This window comes from Salvelinus namaycush, chromosome 26, assembly GCF_016432855.1.
Source record: "Salvelinus namaycush isolate Seneca chromosome 26, SaNama_1.0, whole genome shotgun sequence".
NCBI classification, from domain to species: domain Eukaryota; kingdom Metazoa; phylum Chordata; class Actinopteri; order Salmoniformes; family Salmonidae; genus Salvelinus; species Salvelinus namaycush.
The window spans coordinates 24,736,912-24,758,742 of record NC_052332.1 but is presented as its reverse complement, the minus strand read 5'-3'; the positions used below and the strand labels follow the sequence as shown (position 1 = coordinate 24,758,742).

The 21,831-nt window shown below is 41.6% G+C and overlaps 1 protein-coding gene across 1 annotated transcript; it reads left to right on the top strand.

The window, feature by feature from the left end:
* Positions 1-5,251: 5,251 nt before the first annotated feature.
* On the top strand, positions 5,252-21,365 carry LOC120021484 (serine/threonine-protein phosphatase 2A 55 kDa regulatory subunit B alpha isoform-like). Its single transcript, XM_038965261.1, has 10 exons — positions 5,252-5,498; positions 12,890-12,967; positions 16,786-16,883; positions 17,051-17,216; positions 17,347-17,459; positions 17,587-17,764; positions 17,871-18,035; positions 18,254-18,423; positions 19,590-19,681; positions 19,781-21,365. The coding sequence occupies exons 1-10, from the start codon at positions 5,492-5,494 to the stop codon at positions 20,058-20,060; spliced, it is 1,347 nt and encodes a 448-aa protein (XP_038821189.1). The 5' UTR covers positions 5,252-5,491; the 3' UTR covers positions 20,061-21,365.
* Positions 21,366-21,831: the final 466 nt, after the last annotated feature.

Sequence of the window (21,831 nt, the reverse complement as noted above, 5' to 3'; positions counted from 1 at the left end):
CCTGTCTGGTGGGTGGATTATCTTGGCAAAGGAGAAATGGTCACTAACAGGGAAGTAAACTAATTTTTGCATTTTAAAGAAATAAGAATTTTGTGCATATGGAACATTTCTGGGATCTTTTATTTCAGCTCATGATACATGGGACCAACACTATATTGTATATTTGGCTTTGTCCTGCATTGTTGGATCTCGGAGCTCAAGAATTTAATTGTACCCTGTAATTACATCTGCAACCCTGTACATGTGACAATTAAACTCTCTAATCTAGTCTAATCTAACATGAGTTCTCTTAGCCTGCTATGTAAACATTAAGCTGACCCATGGTGCACCTGGCTATGGCCGGTCTAACCAATATTGAAGCGCTGATGTTACACCCATCGTCGTTGATCCACCCACTTCTTTTGCAACACCCACTTTCAGACACACTCAAACAGGTCAAATAAAATCAAATGTGATTTGACACTCCATGTCTGTAGTTACCCATACTTGATTTTGTGTAGCCAATTTTGAGTTTATGGTTTTGGAATATGATTTTGGTACTGTAGAATCTCACTTTGTGGCTATGGTGGAAGGGTTAGTGCTATCAGGAAACCTTGGGACATCCCTACCCTAAACTCTAACCTTAACCCCTACTCTAACTTTAAGCATAACGCTTACCTAACCATAACCCTTTAAAGGGACATTTCTAAATTGTTTAACTTCATATTCATCATCTCCAGCACCACCCCAACATCAACATATGTGAAAATGGAATGTTTCTATTATTTGACCATGCTGGTCATTTATGAACATTTGAACATCTTGGCCATGTTCTGTTATAATCTCCACCCGGCACAGCCAGAAGAGGACTGGCCACCCCTCATAGCCTGGTTCCTCTCTAGGTTTCTTCCCAGGTTTTGGCCTTTCTAGGGAGTTTTTCCAAGCCGCCGTGCTAGCCGCCGTGCTTCTACACCTGCATTGCTTGCTGTTTGGGGATTAGGCTGGGTTTCTGTACAGCACTTCGAGATATTAGCTGATGTACGAAGGGCTATATAAAATAAACTTGATTTGATTTGATTCTATGTTTTGTAGTAAAAAAAGATAGAAGTGTTTCCAATGACATAATCAACCAATTAGTAGACAATTAGTAAGCAATTAGTAGTCAATGCCTACTCATAATTGGTTAAAATCACACGATGCACACCGATGTCACTGGAAACACTTTTTTTCTTTCTTTCTGGAAACACTTATCTTACTCTCGTTTTTTTCCTCAAACATAGAAAGGTGCCATTTTCACATGTTGATGTTGTGGTGGTGCTGGAGATGATGAATATGCAGGGGTGCAAACTGGTGACGGCCCAAAAAGGTGAACATTTAAAAATAAAATCCCTGCTAGGGGGAAATGCAGGTTTTTACTAATTAAACAACAAAGAATATGATCTACATGATCAGTCTCTGTGTGTAAAATAAAGTGGTTAATGTGAACCTAACTCACAGCTAAAAAAAATTAAAGAAAGCAATCCAATGTTATTTGTTGCCTAGACTTTACTGCAAATGACACTCAAGTCTTGAGAAAAAACAATACACTAATATTGCAGTTAGCCATGACAGCCTTTATAATAGAATGCTTGTGAACACACACATCTAAATATTGCACTTGGGAAAAAACTTCTTAAAGTAAAAATAGAATAAAACAAACAGGCATTCTATTTTTGCTCTATAGTGGTCACTATAGTAGACATCGATCAAGTGCACAAGGAAGGCTACATGTGGGCAAAAATAACATTCACTGAGTAAACAATGTAATAATCCCCCCTCACTCACACACAAGTGTTACTGTCAAGTTCAATACAACAAAAGCAATATCTTTGGGCTACACTGCACATTATTACATTGTACACTTTCTGCCTGTGGACATCTGTTCTACAATGTACCAGCAGAGCATGATACCCTTTGTTGGCATAATTGATATTTTTCAGGCAGAGAGTACACCCTTTTTATCCACTGTATTGAAAAAGTGGGAAAGAGGGAAAGTGTGTGGTGTTCCATTAGTTCACAGATAGTAGTTAGTTTGTTAGCTAGTTAACATTTCACACAGATTGCCAGGGTCCAGTAAGCAACTAACACGTTATAACTTGAGGTAACAGCAAGGAGTCATATACCAGTTAATACTATAGCGAATTGGTTAGGTTACTAACGTTAGCTCATCTGATGTTGTAACGTTAGCTAGCTAATGTTAGCTGTCTGACTTTATTAGCCAGCTAATTTTCACACCATAAACTCAATTATTTGATCAGTTAAGTTGGCTAATGTTGTTTAACATTTCTCTGGCTAGCTAACGGAGAATTCGATCCAGCTAGCAAGATACTTAACAATGACTACAAACCAAGAAATATGACTTATAAGTCTTCGTGTTCCCTTGAGAAATGAAGTCCGACAGCAGTGGTGAGCACTCTGAGGTTGAGCAAGTCCAGGTTGAAGTGGGCCTACCTGCGGTGGTGGGTGTAGTGGAGACTTTCAATGTATGCCCTCAGAATCATACCAGAGATGATTTTGAACCGGTAGGAGTAGGGCTGTGGCGGTTATGACATTTTGTCAAGCAAATAACTGCCGGTCTCACGGTAATTGACCGTTAATTAACATAAACATGTTTAGCATCTCCTGGCTTCCACGCATAGCCTACAAGCCACTGATGCAGACCTTTGGAACATCTACATTTTTAAAAGTATAATAAGTCAATTAATATAGCCTACACCATCACAATGAATCCATTATTTATTTTAGACAGTCTTTTTCAGAATAACAGAATAGCATACTCTGACTTGTCCTTATGTTAGGCCCTGATATGGCTATGTCATATGGCTGTGGGCTATATTAGTTCATTTAGCAGACAATATGTGCTTAGAATTCTGTGGCATTATTTTTTTCTTATTTTATAGTATGAAGAATACAGTTGAACAAAGCTTAATAAAATAGAAAGGATATTCTCCAAACGATTTCAAAGGAAGTGCGCACATGCGGCTATTCTGTGTTGAGCAGTTAACAAAGAATCTGTCTGTCTTGAGCTTTGACACATAGTTTGTTCTGATATGGTCAGGTTAGGTTATATTTGCTATTCTGTGAGGGCCTATGTTCCGAACCTGCTTCGGTGCTTTAGGTGCCAAGGATTAGGACATGTTGCAGCAGTATGTAAAATAGAGATCCCACGATGTGAGAAATATGCAGGAGGGCATAGTCAGAGAGAGTGTACAGGTGGAATAAAGAAAGCACTGTGTGTCAACTGTGGGGGTGCCCATGTAGCTGGGTTCCGAAGTGCCATGTGAGAGAGAGACAGGTTGAGATTGCCAGAGTTTGAGTGGTGAAGCGGTGAAGAGTATAGAAGATAGCCAAAGGGTGAGTGAGTTGACTGGCAGCCCCTCATTGAGTTGGCCTGAAGAGAGAGACCCAGAGAGGCTGTTTTAGTAAGGTTGGATTTCTTGCGTTTATAGCCATGGTGATCAACGTAGTGTACTGATGGAGCGGAAATCACAGAAGATGGATGTGGTAGTTGCAGGAGGGAAAGATTTGAGTGTGAGAGATTTTAGTGCAGAAGATCTACAGGAAGTTTTGAGAGAAAGGGTTCCATCCACCAGCCTACGGCCTGGTGTAGGATCGTTTAGGGCCAAGTAATGGGATGGGGTGGTGGGTTTTGGGTTATAGTGTTTAGGTGCAGGGTTAGATGGTGGTGCAATTTAAGTTTTTCCCATTTCCCCTTTTCCTTAAATGTTTTGTTTTGTTACAATGTGGAATGCACATCCCCAACTGAGAAAGGCAGCAATACACGAAAAGCGTCTAATCCGCCGGGAAATTCACAAGAAGAAGACCCTAGAACATTTACAACTTCAATAGTGTAACGTCAGATGGACTTGTTTAGATGTTTTGTGTGTCTGCTGCTCAGCTGCTCGTTTCAAGACTCAGGACGAAAGCAGTAGCCTGATAACATATTTATGGTCACGTTATAGTCACCATGGCGCCCTAATAGCAGCCTTAGCACAGAGCTCCTATAAATGTGTACATGTTTCGTTTTTTTACTTTTTAATTGTTGTTTTTTAATGAGCTCTTTTGTATTTGATATCATCAAGTTTTTATTGCATATATCTGGCGTTTTTTGAGCCACGGATTTTCAGATTGACTGACAGGTTAACGCTTTTTGGCTTGGCCAGCTAGCTTTTGTTTGAAAAATGCATCTGGACACAGTACCATCTTTTTTGTTTCATCTGGCTGCCAATTCAAGATCTTTTGAGAACATAATATGAGGAGTCGTCTGAAGCGTGATAGGAATGGGAGATACAGAAATACAGCAGTGCTGAGGCAGAGGGTTCGTAATGAGGATGACTGGTTACTATTCTGAACTTTGTGTGGTGAGTTTTCTGGCGCCCAGAGCTGCTGAGGCATCACCCAAGTGGGTGCTACACAGAGTGGAAGAGAAGTCCAGTGGCTGTAAGACTCAGTCTGGTTCCCAGTCTTGCCCTCTACAAGATCATCAGCAGGCTTCATCACCATTGTCTACCATCCTCTGACCAGCTCTCTCTGTTCAAGCCATGAACTGATCTTCTCCATCTTCAGAGGATGCAGCTTTCAAATTATTGGCCTCTACTGGCTGACCTTTCATAATATATAGCTTTTTTTTTTTTTTTGCTCTTCAAGCAGTTTGAGATTCAATGAAAAGCGCTATAGAAATGTAATAAATTATTATTATTATTATTATGTTGCAGCAGTATGTAGGAGGTAGATTCTGAGGTGTGAGAAGTGTGGAGGAGGGCATGGAACAAAATAATGTGTAGTTTCAGTTGAAAAAGAGGAGTGTTTCAATTGTGTGGGTGGTCATGTTGCTGGGGATCAGAAATGTCCTGTGCTAGTGAGACAGGTTGAAGTTTCCAGGTAGTAGCAGCCGCAGAGAAGTTTTTGGTTATCAGAGATTTTAGTGCAGAATAACTACAGGGGGGTTTGAGAAGGGGTTGCAGCCTCCCAGCCCTATGGCCTGGAGTAGGTTATGTTTGGGCCAAAGTAGTGGGAGGGGGTGGTGAGGATAGTGGTGTATAGGGTTAGATGGCGGTGCAATTTCCTTTTCTCGTGAACAAATGTGCTATGCACTTTCCAAACTGTGAAAGGCAGCAATACGAAACATAGCGTCTAGTCTACCCGAAAGCCCCGCACAAAGAAGAACAAGAGTAACGTCAGAGTTGGGACGTCCCAAGGATCCAAGATAGCATGGACCATAGTGGAAAAAGACCAGACGCGGTAGCGCCATTTTGAACTGTCTGCGAATGGCTGGTGTTGGAAGGACTTGTCGGGGAGGGTGCGCGAGTGATTGAACAAGCCGGGAGAGGGAGGAAAGAAAGTCAAGCAGGAGGGTGGCCCGCAACGTCTGTCCCACTATATAGCGCCATCATTTGAGAAAGACCGCTTGCACGAGTCCATACCCGGACATACAAGCCCGGGAATCAAGCGCGCGGCTAGAATCCCACTCGCCATGGCAGGTAATGTTAGCTAGCTAACTGATAAGACATCTAGATAGCTACTGGTGGTAATAACGGAACTGTAGCTAGCTAGAGAAGTCTAAATATAGCATTGTAATATATATATAGCTGCTAACGTTAGCTAGGAAATATACCGGCGGTAATGACGTTATATATAAACAATACTGTATTTAGACGTATCTGCAAGTCTAGCTAACTTAACTAATTGCTAAAGCTAACTAACGTTAACTAAGTAAGGTAACTCATGAAATATCACTGGCCCTGAACCAATCATCTTCATTGGGGTCCTAGCTCCACGTTCCTCTCACACATCATTACTAGCTAATATGCATCGCTGTCATTTCAAGCTAACCGTTAGTATTATACTGTTGCTAGCCACAGCTCTACCAAAGACTATACTTCACTTTACCATTGTGGCTATAATATATAATATAGCTAACTGTCTAAGATAAGGTGAGTTAGCCAGGCGACCAATTAGTGTTAGTCAAACTAGCTAGCTTGCTAAATTATCCATAATGTGATGGTACTATCGCGTTAGCTAACTAGCTACTGGTAGCTTGCTAGGCCTGTGCGCTGCAAGCTAACCTGAACTTTGAGGGAGACACCGGTGGCATTTGAGTTTCCTCTGTCCTGCATTGTGGGATAGCAAGGCTACTGGTTAGTTCACGTTCTCGAACCACCATTTCTATATGATGTCTTGCAATGGAAGGCTATCTTATCACATTTAGCAGGTTCGCCAGTCGCCGCAGCCTGACTGGCGAGTTGAGCGGGAGTTATGATGTGAAAGATGAGTGGATGATGACTGGCTTCATCTGAACAGTCCACCTTTAATGCCCCACCATCATGGATTAAGCCATGAGTCACAGTTGAGTTTTACAGCTGGATGTAATTCAACTGGATGTGGGATTTGATTTAATATTTACGTGTGCTTGAAAATGGAGATTATCAACACAATATAACTGCCATTTCCCTCAGGTGGATTGCTAGGTGTGATGATAAAGACCTGGCTGAAATCAATCTAATGCAGAATGCATCTAGCTATGACTCAGATTAAGCATGAGATTCAGTGTAGGCTGGGAAAACCCGTTTTGGTGATTTCTGCAGTGGCGAACCGTGACTATAGGACCTAGGCCTTCAGAGGGACCAAAAATCTTCCAATACATTGTATCTAACAAAAAAAATCAAGAAAATAAAAAACATAGCTTTACTTAATGCGCCCAACATATCTGCTGTAGTTGGACCATTCTAGTTCTATTGAAGGAGGAGCAATACTTTTTGAATGAATCAAACAGCCCTGGCCGTGCTTCGGGCTGCCGCACACACAAAGACAGAACCGGCATAGACACAACGTGACACACAGCATAAAAATAATGCACTGTTTACACAACTCATGATAGCCAATACCACTATAACACCATCACCAAAAGGGACAACCGTGTCACATCAAAGGTGACAGACTAATGGTGCTGAAAGAACCGTGACCATAATACCTGTGCACTGAAGGAGAGCTAATTTTGATCAAACACATAGACACGACTGATAGACCGGCTGCAGCAGTCACACACAGCATTAAAACATTTTTAAAGAATAAGCAGCCCATTCACTCTAGTAGGTCCCATGAAACTATAACAATACAAAAGCACAACTATCTCATGTCCAAAATGAAATTAACAAACTAGCTATTACTTCCCATTGCAAATACAGTTGAAGTCGGAAGTTTACATACACTTACACTTAGATTGGAGTCATTAAAACTAGTTTTTGAACCACTCCACAAATTTCTTGTTAATTATTAACAAACTATAGTTTTGGCAAGTTTGTTAGGACATCTACTTGCATGACAAGTAATTTTTCCAGCAATTGTTTACAGACAGATTATTTCACTTAAATGGACAATGACCCCAAGCATACTTCCAAAGTTGTGGCAAAATGGCTTAAGGACAACAATGTCAAGCTATTGGAGTGGCCATCACAAAGCCCTGTCCTCAATCCTATAGAAAATTTGTGGGCAGAATTGAAAAAGCGTGGGTGTGCAAGGAGCCCTACAAACCTGACTCGGTTACACCAGCTCTGTCAGGAGGAATGGGCCAAAATTCACCCAACTTATTGTGGGAAGCTTGTGGAAGGCTACCTGAAATGTTTGACCCAAGTTAAACAATTTGATGGCAATGCTACCAAATACTAATTGAGTGTATGTTAACTTCTGACCCACTGGGAATGTGATGAAAGATATAATAGCTGAAATAAATCATTCTCTCCACTATTATTCTGACATTTCACATTCTTAAAATAAAGTGGTGATCCTAACTGACCTAAGAAATTGTTACTAGGATTACATTTCAGGAATTGTGAAAAACTGAGTTTAAATGTGTTTGGCTACGGTGTATGTGAACTTCCGACTTCAACTGTATATTTTATTACGTTCCTCACACTAACCGGTGGTCTAAGGTTTAAATGCAACAATGTTTCAGTCATGCGCTGTTGAAACTACCACAACTCAAAAACCAACTCAAAATATTTTTACCTCACTGGTTTGATGACAAACTGCAGAACACAGTCGGCTACGTTTTGGAATGATACAGGTTCACCAAAACAGAAAGATCACCACAACACTTTTTTTTCAATCACTCATCGATTATCATGTTGAAATAAATTGTGCGAGAGGTAGATGAGGTTGCGCATCCTGTTAAAATCAACACAGCAAAAAAAAAAAAAAATCTGGGAATACTGTGTACATTACTGGTTGATGGACAATTTCTAGAAGAGAGCTAGCTACATTTTGAAGTGTTGCCCACGCGGTAACTAACGCAACACTTTTTTTTTTGTTTATCAGTTCCATGGATATCAGGGTGAAATCAATAGAACCGGGAGCAAACGTTTGCGGTGTAGCTCAGTTTAAAATAACACTATTCAAAGGCCACATGGAAACTTGGAATAACCTATACATGGTTGGTTAGATGAGAACTTGTAGAAGGCTCATTTCTATATTTTGGAATGGTGGATGTTGATTTCGGGAGACTGCCATCACGGAAAATGGAACCAATCACTTTTTCTGTTAACCTCAAAAAATCACAACCCGCCATAGAATATCAACAGTGAATATCAACGGTTGTCTGCTTTTAAGTCATAGTTTGACTGTCAAATCAGTGTATTGGATGGTGGCCCAGCGCGTATGACAAAATCAATAGTACAAAATATGTTGATCTGTTTTAAGCAACTGATCTTGTCATCGTCACCAATCTGAGGTAAAAAGGATGTGTAATTCGATCTGGTCAAAGCATCCACTTTTGTGATGTAGTAATACGTACTGTCCACATCATGGAAAGTAGAGCAACGTACATTAATTAGATATGCCAAAATAATTCAGTTTTAATTTAGGATGGTAAATGAAGCAAATTCACAGATTTTTACAGTCACATATTTCTCACTAGTTTAACCATTTTAGAAAGAAAGAAATCCTCTTATGCACAGTTTAACTAACTGTGCACTCTAGAAATAACTCCCCATAGTGACTGTGCAGCAGCCCATTCATTCGACTTCCCTATTCAGTGTGACAAAATAGGCAGGGCTCTAAATATAGACCTGTCTGCCTTCCAGCATGTATTGTAAGTTAGCCAGCTAAATAGGCCTTTGCAATGCCTCTTTAATGATGGAATTAGGGCTGGTCGATTTATATTGAATTCATTCGGGTTCATGTTTTGCGCAATATTCCAAATGCCTGTATCACAAGAATCAAGGTTTTGTATTTTTTGTTTTTATGCGCGATTATGTCCTCTTGTCTTTTTGGTCTCATCTCCTTCGCTCCTTCTGTGCTGTGTGCACCTTCCCATTTACACCGGAGATCTGAATATAATGAGGAGATACTCATGTCTCTGCCCTAACAATCGGAGTCGTTGTCCCAAAGCCTGGAAGGCTGGAGACCAAGCTTAGGTCCAAAATAAACCCATATAAACGCTTTGGGCTTATTTTGGACAGATTTTGGCAATAGTGAAACCTCTCGCTTTGCCTCTTCCTCTCTGTTTACACACACACACACACACACACACACACACACACACACACACACACACACACACACACACACATAGAAACCAAGCCCCTGCCACTCACACCATTGAAGTTGAGAGATTTCTACTTCTCTGACAAGCGGTTTCAACTCGCTATTTGCTTTTGAGGTTTGGTCCAATAGAATCAGTCATATTAACATCAAAGCACACTGAGAAATTATTTTACTGAAATAGAGGAAGTTGACCTTTCTAACGATACATTTTTATGTTCCAACTACTCAAATTGCGTTCAGAGAAGACCCTACTAAAACAGGAGTATCATTGAACATTGATTCTGGAAAATGAATGCGCAATTGATTGCGTGTTGCATTGCGTTACCATGTAGCGCTAGCGTCATTTTAGCCAAAGACTTATACTGTCTAGTCTGTGTTTTATAAATGTGCAATAAGCATCCAACACTATTTTATAAGGAATTGGCAGCTTGTTCTCATTCTGCAAAATAAGGTAGGCTACTTGATTTCAAAATTGGAACAAAGTGGAAAGGCAAACATCCTTTTCAGATGGACAGAAGGGTGTGTTCATAACAATTCAACTGTTATGCCTTTTTTTAAATAGCACGTAGTTGGCAACTTGAAATAAAGATTATCTGGCTATTCACTAGCACGTGGGATTGTGCTTGAAGTTGTGTGAAACCTGTGTTGATTTTCTATAAAGCGTGCTACAAGAGGTTAGTAATTATTAGTGAAAATGCATAATGCATGGTTCTGGTTAAATTTGTAACAAAAAGGGCATTTTCATGGACAGACATGAATGCCAGATGAGTGATTATTGCAACAACAAAAAAGTTTATATTTACCCTAATTTCACATGCTCTGAATTCATTAGATTATTGCTGACTGTGAAATGCAGTGTATTTGACCTTTTAATTGTACAACAAAGCTTCTTTTTTTTATTGCCCATAAATTTGGAATAATCTAGATATGGTTTCTAGGCCATATCGCCCAGCCCTAGATGGAATAAGTTATTACTTGTTGACAAATGGCTCTATGGTGCTTGTATCACGCTTTTCTGCAGAGGCAGATGACAACCTAATTTAGCATACTAACCACAATTACAATTGTGATCACTTGTAGTCAGCCTAGTAACATGCTATATGTTTGAGGGTTCTGTAGTTCACCAGAATAAACCAGTCCCATTGCCTTTTATCGATAGGACATTAGGCTTCACCCTCTGCATTGAGAACCTCATTGTCATAACCGCTCCTCCTGCAGTTATCACACACCCAACCAATCTACACCCCAAACGTATATTTGTATGGACAAATCTAACCAGTTCCATTGTGCAATGAAATAAATGATTACATGTGGAAATGTACAACTCAACCTGTTTCATTGTGCAATGCCAGTTTTCAATCAAGTACCTGTCAGGACTAGTTATACTGTACCTGTATTAACCCAGCAAGAGAGAGAGATTTTGATATTGACACATTTGAGGCTGGCTGTGCACAAATCTCTTTGGGGAAAGTTATATTTCTGATCTACAGTGCATTCGGAAAGTATTCAGACCCTTGACTTTTTCCACATTTTGTTACGTTACAGCATTATTCTAAAATGGATTAAAAAAAAAAAATCCTCATCAATCTACACACAATACCCCATAATGACAAAAATAGGTTTTTCAAAGAAAGAAAACAATATTAGAAATAAATACTAACTGCAATATCACATTTACATAAGTATTCAGACCCTTTACTCAGTACTTTGTTGAAACACCTTTGGCAGCATTACAACCTTGAGTCTTCTTGGGTATGACGCTACAAGCGTGGCACTGTATTTGGGTTACTCCCATTCTTCTCTGCAGATCCTCAAGCTCTGTCAGGTTGGATGGGGTGGGTCGCTGCACAGCTATTTTCAGGTCTCCGGAGATGTTAAATCGGGTTCAAGTCCTGGCTCTGACTGGGCCACTCAAGGACATTCAGAGACTTGTCCCAAAGTCACTCCTGCATTGTCTTGGCTGTGTGCTTAGGGTTGTTGTCCTGTTGGAAGGTGAACCTTTGCCCCAGTCTAAGGTCCTGAGCACTCTGGAGCAGGTTTTCATCAAGGATCTCTCTGTACTTTGCGCCGTTCATCTTTCCCTCGATCCTTACTAGTCTCCCAGTCCTTGCTGCAGAAAAACATCCCCACAGCATGATTCTGCCACCACCATGCTTCACTGTAGGAACAGTGCCAGGTTTCCTCTCGATGTGAATCTTGGCATTCAGGCCAAAGAGTTCAATCTTGATTTCATCAGACCAGAGAATCTTGATTCTCATGGTCTGAGTTTTTTAGGTGCCTATTGGCAAACTCCCAAGCGGGCTGTTATGTGTCTTTTACTGAGGAGTGGCTTCCGTCTGGCCACTTCTCCCCCGATTGCTCAGTTTGGCCGAGCGGCCAGCTCTAGGAAGTCTTGGTGGTTCCAAACTTCTTCCATTTAAGAATAATGGAGGCCACTGTGTTCTTGGGGACCTTCTATGCTGCAGAGGTTTTTTTGGTACCCTTCTCCAGATATGTGCCTCGACACAATCCTGTCTCGGAGCTCTATGGACAATTCCTTTGACCTCATGGCTTGGTTTTTGCTCTGACATGCACTGTCAACTGTGGGAACTTAGACAGATGTTCTGCCTTTCCAAATCCTGTCCAATCAATTGAATCTAGCACAGGTGGACTCCAATCAAGTTGTAGAAACATCTCAAGGATGATCAATGGAAACAGGATGCACCTGAGCTCAATTTCGAGTCTCATAGCAAAGGGACTTAATACTTATGTAAATAAGGTATTGCTGTTTATTTTTATACATTTGCAAACATTTCTAAAAACCTGTTTTTGCTTTGTCATTATGGGGTATTGTGTGTAGATTGAGGGGGGAAAAGATTTGGGCTAACGTAACATTTGGGAAAAGGTCAAGGGGTCTGAATACTTTCCAAATGCACTGTATTATAGAAATATCGTACTGTAGTATTCCCCCTGCCTTGACCTAGTTAGTGTATGTTGTTGGACCTTTTGACATTAACAGCTGTTGATCTTGAGCTGTGCCTCAGTACCTGCGAGTTGTATCTCCTAGTGTATTGTCAATAGGCTGTGGAAGTACAGTCCTAGGCCATTGCTGTTAAATTTTACTGTATTGTCTGTCCATGAAGTATAATGTTATTAAAGACAAATTGGCTTATTGCACGAGATCAGACCAAGACAGACACAGAATGACCTTCTGAGACTGTCTACACATTTTCTCACTGCAATGGTCAGGATACAGGCTCCGCCCTCTCTTCTAAACTCCTCTTCCTGTCAGATTTGTAACGTAAACCGTCATGCGATATCTTGATCCGTAACTGTCATTCTGCCATTTCAGGAACTGGAGGTGGGAGCAATGACGTGCAGTGGTGCTTCTCACAGGTGAAGGGTGCCATCGATGATGACGTGGCCGAAGGTAAGAGCCCTTACTCACATTGGTCATAGCAACAGTAGTACTGTACAATGGCAGTACTTGTTGCAGAATCATCATGGAGCCCTAGTAGTTGTTAATCATAGTAATTTATTGTAAACTATTGTGCTGGATAAATCCTAGTCAATGAGACACGCTCATCCACTTATCTTGCATTCCTTTGCGGTCACCCATGTCTCCTAATCTCCCTAAATATTACACTGCTATCCTTGCAAACAGTCTGTGCAAGAGTGGCTGCGAAGTTGATTTCTGACAGTGGCTTGCTTGCTGCTTTCTCTTGTTGGCTTTTGTCCTGTGGCCTCTCATGCTGACAGTCTGTCTGAACATCCAGCAAATGTACACTGTACGCCGAGTTGCCAAGCAATTCTATCCTCTCCAGCAAGTCGCCAACCTGCACGCGTTTTGCGTACCATGGCTGTAATTTGAGGTCCTAGTACCCTGGTATGAAAAATACCATAAAATACGCAAATAGGCTTCGACTTGGCACATTTTTGTTTTTTGACAACAGTCTGAAGTTGGAACTGAGCCAATCAGAGGACTTGGGCGAGGACGAAAAAAACTCTTAAATCTCTGCTCTGGCCTTCCTTGGGCCCACCCCCCGGAGTCATATTATTATTTTCCTCCCTCATGCTGGATGGCAGCCCTCCACTTCGTCCCCGTTGACACCAATGATGTGTGAGGAAAATGGTAGCAATAAACATTTTCCAACATTGTATGTGTTAAAACCTCTACCGCTTCTCTCTCCCGGATCCGGGATCCTCCTCATCAAAAAAGCTGACTAGCATAGCCTAGCCTAACGCGACAGGGATATCATATAATATAATTTTCATGAAATCACAAGTCCAATACAGCAAATGAAAGATAAACATCTTGTGAATCCAGCCATCATTTCCGATTTTTAAAATGTTTTACAGCGAAAACACTATGTATTTCTATTAGCTAACCACAATAGCAAAAGACTCATCTGCATATTTTCACCATTTTTCTACCGCATAGGTAGCTATCACAAAACCGACCAAATAGAGATATAATTAGTCACTAACCAAGAAACAACTTCATCAGATGACAGTCTTGTAACATGTTATACAATAAATTTATGTTTTGTTCGAAAATGTGCATATTTGAGGTATAAATCATAGTTTTACATTGCAGCTACCATCAAAAATATCACCAAAGCAGCCAGCCAATAATTACAGAGAGCAACGTGAAATACCTAAATACTCATCATAAAACATTTATGAAAAATACATGGTGTACAGCAAATGAAAGATAAACATCTTGTGAATCCAGCCAATATTTCCGATTTTTTTTAAGTGTTTTACAGCGAAAACACAAATGCATTTATTAGCAGCAAAAGGTAGCGATCGCAAAAACCAGCAAAAGATATAAAATTAATCACTAACCTTGACCAACTTCATCAGATGACAGTCTTATAACATCAGGTTATACAATACACTTATGTTTTGTTCGAAAATGTGCATATTTAGAGCTGCAAACCGTGGTTATACATTGTGAATATGTAGCATCGATTCACCAGAATGTCCGGAGCTATTTTGGACACTCACCTAATCTGACCAAAGAACTCATCATAAACTTTACTAAAACAATTGTTCTTACTTTTGCTGAGCTTCCATCAGAATCTTGTACAAGGAGTCCTTGGTCAAGAATAAATCGTTGTTTGGTTTTAGAATGTCCTTTTCTCCTGTCGAATTCGTGCCACAATGCTAGCCAATGTTGATGACGTTCCCAATTTCTCTCGCCGCAGAGAACGGAAAACTCCAAGTCCCAATAAACGTTAAATAATCTGATAAAACTCGGTTGAAAAAGCATTCTTTACGATGTTATTATCACATGTATCAAATAAAATCATAGCCGGCGATATTAGCCGTGTATACCGGACGCTTATCATAAGACAATATGGAGGTGCTTCCCGCGCCTATGTAGAGAAAGGAAATTCTGGACACGTCATTCCAAAAGCTCTTGTTCGACCTCAGATCAAGCTAGACACCCCATTCCACCTTCCACTGCCTGTTGACATCTAGTGGAAGGCGTATGCAGTGCATGCATATCCATAAATATAAGGCAATTCAATAGGCAGGCCCTGAAACAGAGCCTCGTTTTCAGATTTTTCACTTCCTGTCTGGAAGTTTGCTGCCAAATGAGTTCTGTTTTACTCACAGATATAATTCAAACAGTTTTAGAAACTTGAGTGTTTTCTATCCAATAGTAATAATAATATGCATATTGTATGATCTAGAATAGAGTACGAGGCCGTTTAAATTGGGCACGATTTTTTCCCAAAGTGAAAATAGCGCCCCCTATTAAGAAGAAGTTAATCAACCACTATTTTGTAGTTATGTGCTTATCTCCTTAGGTAAGGCGTCTTTATGACGAAGGTAGTTAGCTACAGCATTTAGTAAACTAGGCGAACAGTTTCTTGCCGGCACATGCTTTGATCCCCGCAACCATAGTAGGAGGAAGCGCATTGACTAGCAAGGAAGTGCGTGTTGTTGTGGTAGTTCAGTGTGTGTTGCTACGTGGTAGAAAACAGACACGGCAGAGAGCTGTTCCACTAATATCGCTCTTCAGAGAAAGTAATGTCAGGCTGTTAGATTAGTAGGCCTATGTTAATTAATCAGTTCTTGATCTGACCTCTTGATATAGCCTTATGTGTTCATTTTTGCAATGAAAAAAAATATTGCAGTACTGGTATGTCACAGCCCTACTTTTAATTCGAATACCCCCTAAGTTTAATCTAGAAAAATGTGTCATTGAGACCATCTTAATTTAAGTTAGGATCAAACACTCTACTACTGTGTTGGCTACAGTGTTTGCTATAATGTAAGACTCTAGGTTTCAGAAAATCGCAGTTACAGGTTTTTGAAAAATGCTAAATGCTCGACCTCCCCCGTACCCAACCTCAGGGCTACATCACCACCACCCAATCCTAGGGAGAGCCCTGATTGTACAATGAAACATATTTCTGGTTTGCTGCTGAAGAGCAGCAGATTACCAAGTGTCCGTAAGTCTATAGTCTACTATTCCTACTGAGCAAGTATTCTGCCAACAACATTATTGGGCTAATAAAGGTGCATTTGCCTGTGATTTGAGCAGTGTGGGTGTCGTGGTCCGCCTCTGGGCTGAAGTGGTAGGTCTGGATCCTAGATCAGTCTAAACCTGCACAGAAGGTGAACTGATTCACTGTGTGCACTGCTCCTGGTCGTATGTCAATCTCGTAAGGATTTAGTGTGTGTGTTACTCTGTAGACTGGCACTAGGCATATGTATGTGTGGTAAATGGGGGGGTGGGGTGTCAGTCAGGGTATTGACAACGTGGCATTCAGCCTCCCCCATCCTTACACGCGATACAAACACTCACCCACATACCCCCACCCTCGGCCCCAGGGTGTTCAGCCCAGACAATGGCCTCCTGCTGCAACCTTTCTCGGCATTGTCATTCTGCTCCAATAGGCAACAAAGCGTGTGTGTGTCAGCCTCTGTCTAAAAAGCCTCCATACTGCTGTTGGTGTAATGTGTGCTGCGGCCTGTAGAAACTAGGTTACCGATCATTGTGTGTCTGCTTTGGATGCGTTCACATCCTCAGTAGAATACTATGGCCTGCCTCAACTCATCCAGGCCTAAGACTCCAGCTCCTAGACATCAGACAGACTCCCGATCTCTAATCCAATGCCTGTAATGCTGACATGCTACCTGCCCTTGCATGGATACAATCACCTGAAATTCCTTAAGTGTTGGATAGAAAATGATAGTGGCCTAATTTCTTGTTTTCCTGACGTTGTTCAGCCGACATCATATCTACTGTGGAGTTCAACCACTCAGGAGAGCTGCTCGCCACAGGAGACAAGGGTGGCAGGGTCGTCATCTTTCAGCAGGAAATAGAGGTATGGCTGCCTGTCTGGAAGTTTAGTTTGAATTCAAAATCTGCATTATTAATTCTAGTTGCGTTTGAATGAAAAGGAGGTGATGAGGAAAACAAAAGCTAACATTTTCCAGCCTTTCCTTTGCCTTTCTCCATCCCTTACTCCATATCCTCTTTTCCTCCTAACAGAATAAGAGTCAGCCACAGTGCCGCAGTGAGTACAATGTTTACAGCACTTTCCAGAGCCATGAGCCCGAGTTTGACTACTTGAAAAGTTTGGAGATTGAGGAGAAGATCAATAAAATCCGCTGGCTGCCCCAGAAGAACGCAGCTCAGTTCCTGTTGTCAACTAACGGTTAGTCAGTTACCTTCACCTACAGCCAGCCAGTTCACTCTGGTGAACCTTTGTACATGGATGACATCACATCACCGCGCTTTGTTTGGCTGTTAAATATATTTATCTACTTGTCTGTTCTGATTGGCAGACAAAACTATAAAGTTGTGGAAGATCAGTGAACGAGACAAGAGACTGGAGGGCTACAACCTGAAAGAGGAGGATGGACGCTGCATCGACCCCAACACTGTCACTGCACTTCGGGTATCTGCTTAGCTAGCTGATTACATTCCAGGGGCTATAGTATAGAGAGACACTTGTTGTCACTGTGTGGGCGTTGCCCATACTCATAGACCCTCACCCGGTAACTCTTCCCTCTGTGCCCTTGCAGGTGCCCGTGTTTAGACCTATGGACCTTATGGTGGAGGCGAGCCCTCGAAGGGTGTTTGCCAACGCCCACACCTACCACATCAACTCCATCTCAATTAACAGTGACCATGAGACATATCTATCCGCAGACGACCTGCGCATCAACCTCTGGCACCAGGAGATCACTGACCGCAGCTTCAGTATCCTCAACCAGCTGTTAATTATTGTGTGTGTGTGTGTGCCACCAGTTTATCCCGAATACCTTCTCAGTAGTTGATAGTCCCCCTTGACTCTAGCCCCTCCAAGACATTGTGGATATAAAGCCAGTCAACATGGAGGAGCTGACCGAGGTGATCACAGCAGCTGAGTTCCATCCTAACCAGTGCAACACCTTTGTCTACAGCAGCAGTAAGGGCTCCATCCGCCTCTGTGACATGAGGGCATCAGCGCTATGTGACAAGCACTCCAAACGTGAGTACCTATGATCACCAGTCACTTAGAGGCTTCAGCATCAACCTCTATATTAGGGGCTTACACATTTGACCACATTTGACCAATGGCTTGAATGAATTCACATCGCTGCTGAGGACAGGTGTGGGAATATCTTAGAAAAGCCTAGCTAGGACAGCAACATGCACTTATTGCTAATAGCAGTTTATAAATGAACGTTACCTCATCTCCCCATCCAGTGTTCGAGGAGCCAGAGGACCCCAGTAACCGCTCCTTCTTCTCTGAGATCATTTCATCCATCTCAGATGTCAAGTTCAGCCACAACGGACGCTACATGATGACCAGGGACTACCTGTCTGTCAAGATCTGGGACCTGAACATGGAGACCAGGCCTGTGGAGACTTTCCAGGTGAGACTGGTAGAGGGAGTGTGGGGCATACCAGGTGGGACTGGCAGAGAGGGGGGGGCGTACCAGGTGGGACTGGCAGAGGGAGTGTGTGTGTGGGGGTTTGAGGTTGGGGAAAGTCAACAGACTTGGTAGTTTGTGTGCATGCATGACTGTAAGTCACTTTGAATAAATCTGTCTGCTAAATGGCATATTATAGGGTGTCAATCAAAAAAAAAATTGGGACCAGTGGGTAAAATATGTTAATTATGTAGATAATTCTCTAAGAAAACCAATGGTCCAAACCTCACCCCTCTATAATAACCCAGTCAAAAATTAGGAAAATTGCACCGCGTCAGCTAGGCTGGATGCTGTGCGAGAATTAAGCTACCAGACAGGCTCCCATTGAACTCATTTTTGTTCTCGAATCCGCATGACATAAAACAATATCGAGGTAATATGGATATTGATTTTGAGACGTGATATGTAGTATTTTCATATGTTAGTATACACTTTTCATATTAATGTGAAGATTTCTCACAAAAACAAGCGTATCTCTGTGAAATGTCAACGGAGCACTGAAACATGTCAAATCCTCAAGCTGCTTCGAGAAATCTGCAGAGCTCTGTGCTTTTTATCGGATTTATTAGGTTACAAAATCCAACTATGGATACACTGTTAATGAAATGTTAGAGCGAGACCCCACTGAACAATTCAGAACATGAATAATCATATTTGTCTGGGTAAATATGCATTTTATAACCTAAGGAAGTCTAATTTAATCACCAAAGCGTATTTTCACCCACTCTGGGCAGAGTGGGTTGACACCCGACATATTATTATATATGGTAGAATTTTTTTTTTTATCAGAGTAGGTTTTTATCAAGGACTGACCCACCTCATTTTTTTAATGCTGTTTCAGACAATGTCCACTAGAGGGTTCTCTAAGATTATGTTCTTGCCGGACTGCTGCACTATCGCACCTTGAAAGAATTAGAACCCAAACAATGAGTTTTACTTTGAACTTATTTAATGGTGTTAGCCATTTCAATCATCTGGAGCTGCACATTCGAATCAAAATGACCCTCCTAAATACCCAGAGTTGACCCCTGTGGTGAACTCTGAGCTGAGGTTAGAGTATGTGACTCTATGTTGAAGACCTTTGACCTGTCTGTCTCCCTCCACGGCAGGTTCACGAGTACCTCAGGAGTAAGCTGTGCTCGCTCTATGAGAACGACTGCATCTTTGACAAGTTTGAGTGCTGCTGGAATGGAAATGACAGGTTAGCATTGCCAAGTTCACATTGTATTCATAAATGACAATAACAAGTCCTAGGTTCTTAATTTCTTGTTTTAATCCTCTCCCTCATTTCCCTCTACAGTGTGGTGATGACAGGCTCGTACAACAACTTCTTCCGGATGTTTGACCGGGGCCAGCGGTGGGACGTGACCCTGGAAGCGTCCCGGGAGAGCAGTAAGCCACGGCAGGTCCTGAAGCCCCGCAAGGTGTGTGCCGGCGGGAAGCGGAAGAAGGACGAGATCAGCGTAGACAGCCTGGACTTCAACAAGAAAATCCTCCACACTGCCTGGCACCCCCAGGACAACATCATTGCTGTGGCAACCACCAACAACCTATACATATTTCAGGACAAAGTGAACTAGATGTGCACGTGAAGGCAGACATGACATCCACTATCTTCAGCCTCTAATTTTAGTCCAGGACAGTGATTGAGTGACAACAACATCACAGTCAAAAACAAAAAACCTGTCATTGGACAAAACAGACTATGCCATGTTTCCAGGTGTGGAAAACTGAAACCTCATTCTTGCCCACCATCAGCCTCTGTGGCACAGTGACACGTCGCTCAACTTATTGTTTCGGTGATGTTGTGCCAATCTGTGTGCCGCCCGCCAAGTATCGCCCCACCCAGCCCAGCCTCAGGGCAACATGGGTAAAGAGCACCATTTTATATGTATGTCTGACAAGCACACTTTTTTTGCTGATGGTTAGAAAAATCAAAACACACCTAGAACCATCCCTACACCTGTTCAACTCCTTTCATTGTCTGGTGCCATAGTCATGTTTTTTTATTAGTCAACTGCCAAGCTGTTCATTTTTTGTTTTTAATTCAATTGCAAGAACTGGAGTTTTTATTTTAATTTTATTATTCTTCATAGTTGGAAAGGAAAAGGTGCAATGCTTGCTCACCGTTAAATTATTTGTTTTATTTAAGCAAGGTTAAAAGATGAACGTTTCGGCCTTCGTCATATCACATATTTCTTCACATGTGCACGCACAAACAATTAATGCATACACAAACCCAATCAGAAACAAACTCACACTTATTAAAGAGCCTAGCTCTCTCTCAAAGCTGTTGCTGCTGTTGGTGGACTGCTGCACCTCAGAGGAACACTTTAAAACATGTACTGAGAGCATGTTGTATGTATGTAGTGTGACTGGTCCTTTCTGCACACACTACTAGATGCACAACCAGTCTGTCTGGCCCAGTGAGGACTCCTTGCTTTTGCTGTGAGTGGACCAGCAGGCTAAGGCTTGGGAGAGAATTGACTGAGTCTGGGAACCAGAGTTCTTGCTGTGTCTTGTCGTTCTTTTTTTCCTGTTGACGGTTTTCTGTTGTCAAAGAAGTGCTATAGGTATCATACTTGATCTGTATCATTGTACTCCATTAGTATAACGCAAATGACATATTGAAACGCTATAGATGTGTGTAGCGTTTTAAGCCTGCATTTCATGAAGAACTGCCACCATACTAGTGGCTAGGTTCAAGGAAAATCCTGAATCTGAGTGCCCATTACCATGATCTTGCTCATCAAGCCTGTGTCTACACCAGTGAAATTTGAAGGTTGAAATCATGATGATGTTTGACAATAATTACAAATACAATCCAACTCCAACTGTTGTAAATCTACAATGACAGGAATAAAGTAAATACCTTTTTTTTTTTACTAATGTGTCATGCCCTGGTCATTACATTCTGCTTCAGAATAGACCGTATTCCTGCCATAGTCTGAGGATAACCCCCCACGTGGAAATAGGAGTACTGACTATTCCCCAGGTACATGACATTCTTATACAGGGACTTGTATTTGTGCACCTTGGGTACATGCATATGTGCACATTCTCCAATTAAAAAGGTATTTCAGTTCTTGGAAATATACAAATGCCAGTAATTGTGAAAGTAGTGAACGCCCATTTGATATTTTCTCACATGGTGGTGAACCATTTCCAGCAGTTACATCATGTTTGTCTGCCCTGCTCGACTGCCTTCGTTATCAACAACTGGCTTATCTGACGTCATCAGAGTTCTAGGAATATTGCTGTTCCACCTACTGGTTCCAGATCAGCTAACGAAACACAAATACTGTGACTGTGTGGCTACTCTGCAATAAATTAAAGGGGACCCGGGTCAGT

Bases quoted from the DNA above. Each gene is read 5' to 3' on its own strand.
- LOC120021484 (XM_038965261.1), top strand. The intron at 17,217-17,346 runs GTTAGTCAGTTA...TCTGATTGGCAG, and splicing joins GTTCCTGTTGTCAACTAACG to ACAAAACTATAAAGTTGTGG. The intron at 17,460-17,586 runs GTATCTGCTTAG...GTGCCCTTGCAG, and splicing joins ACACTGTCACTGCACTTCGG to GTGCCCGTGTTTAGACCTAT.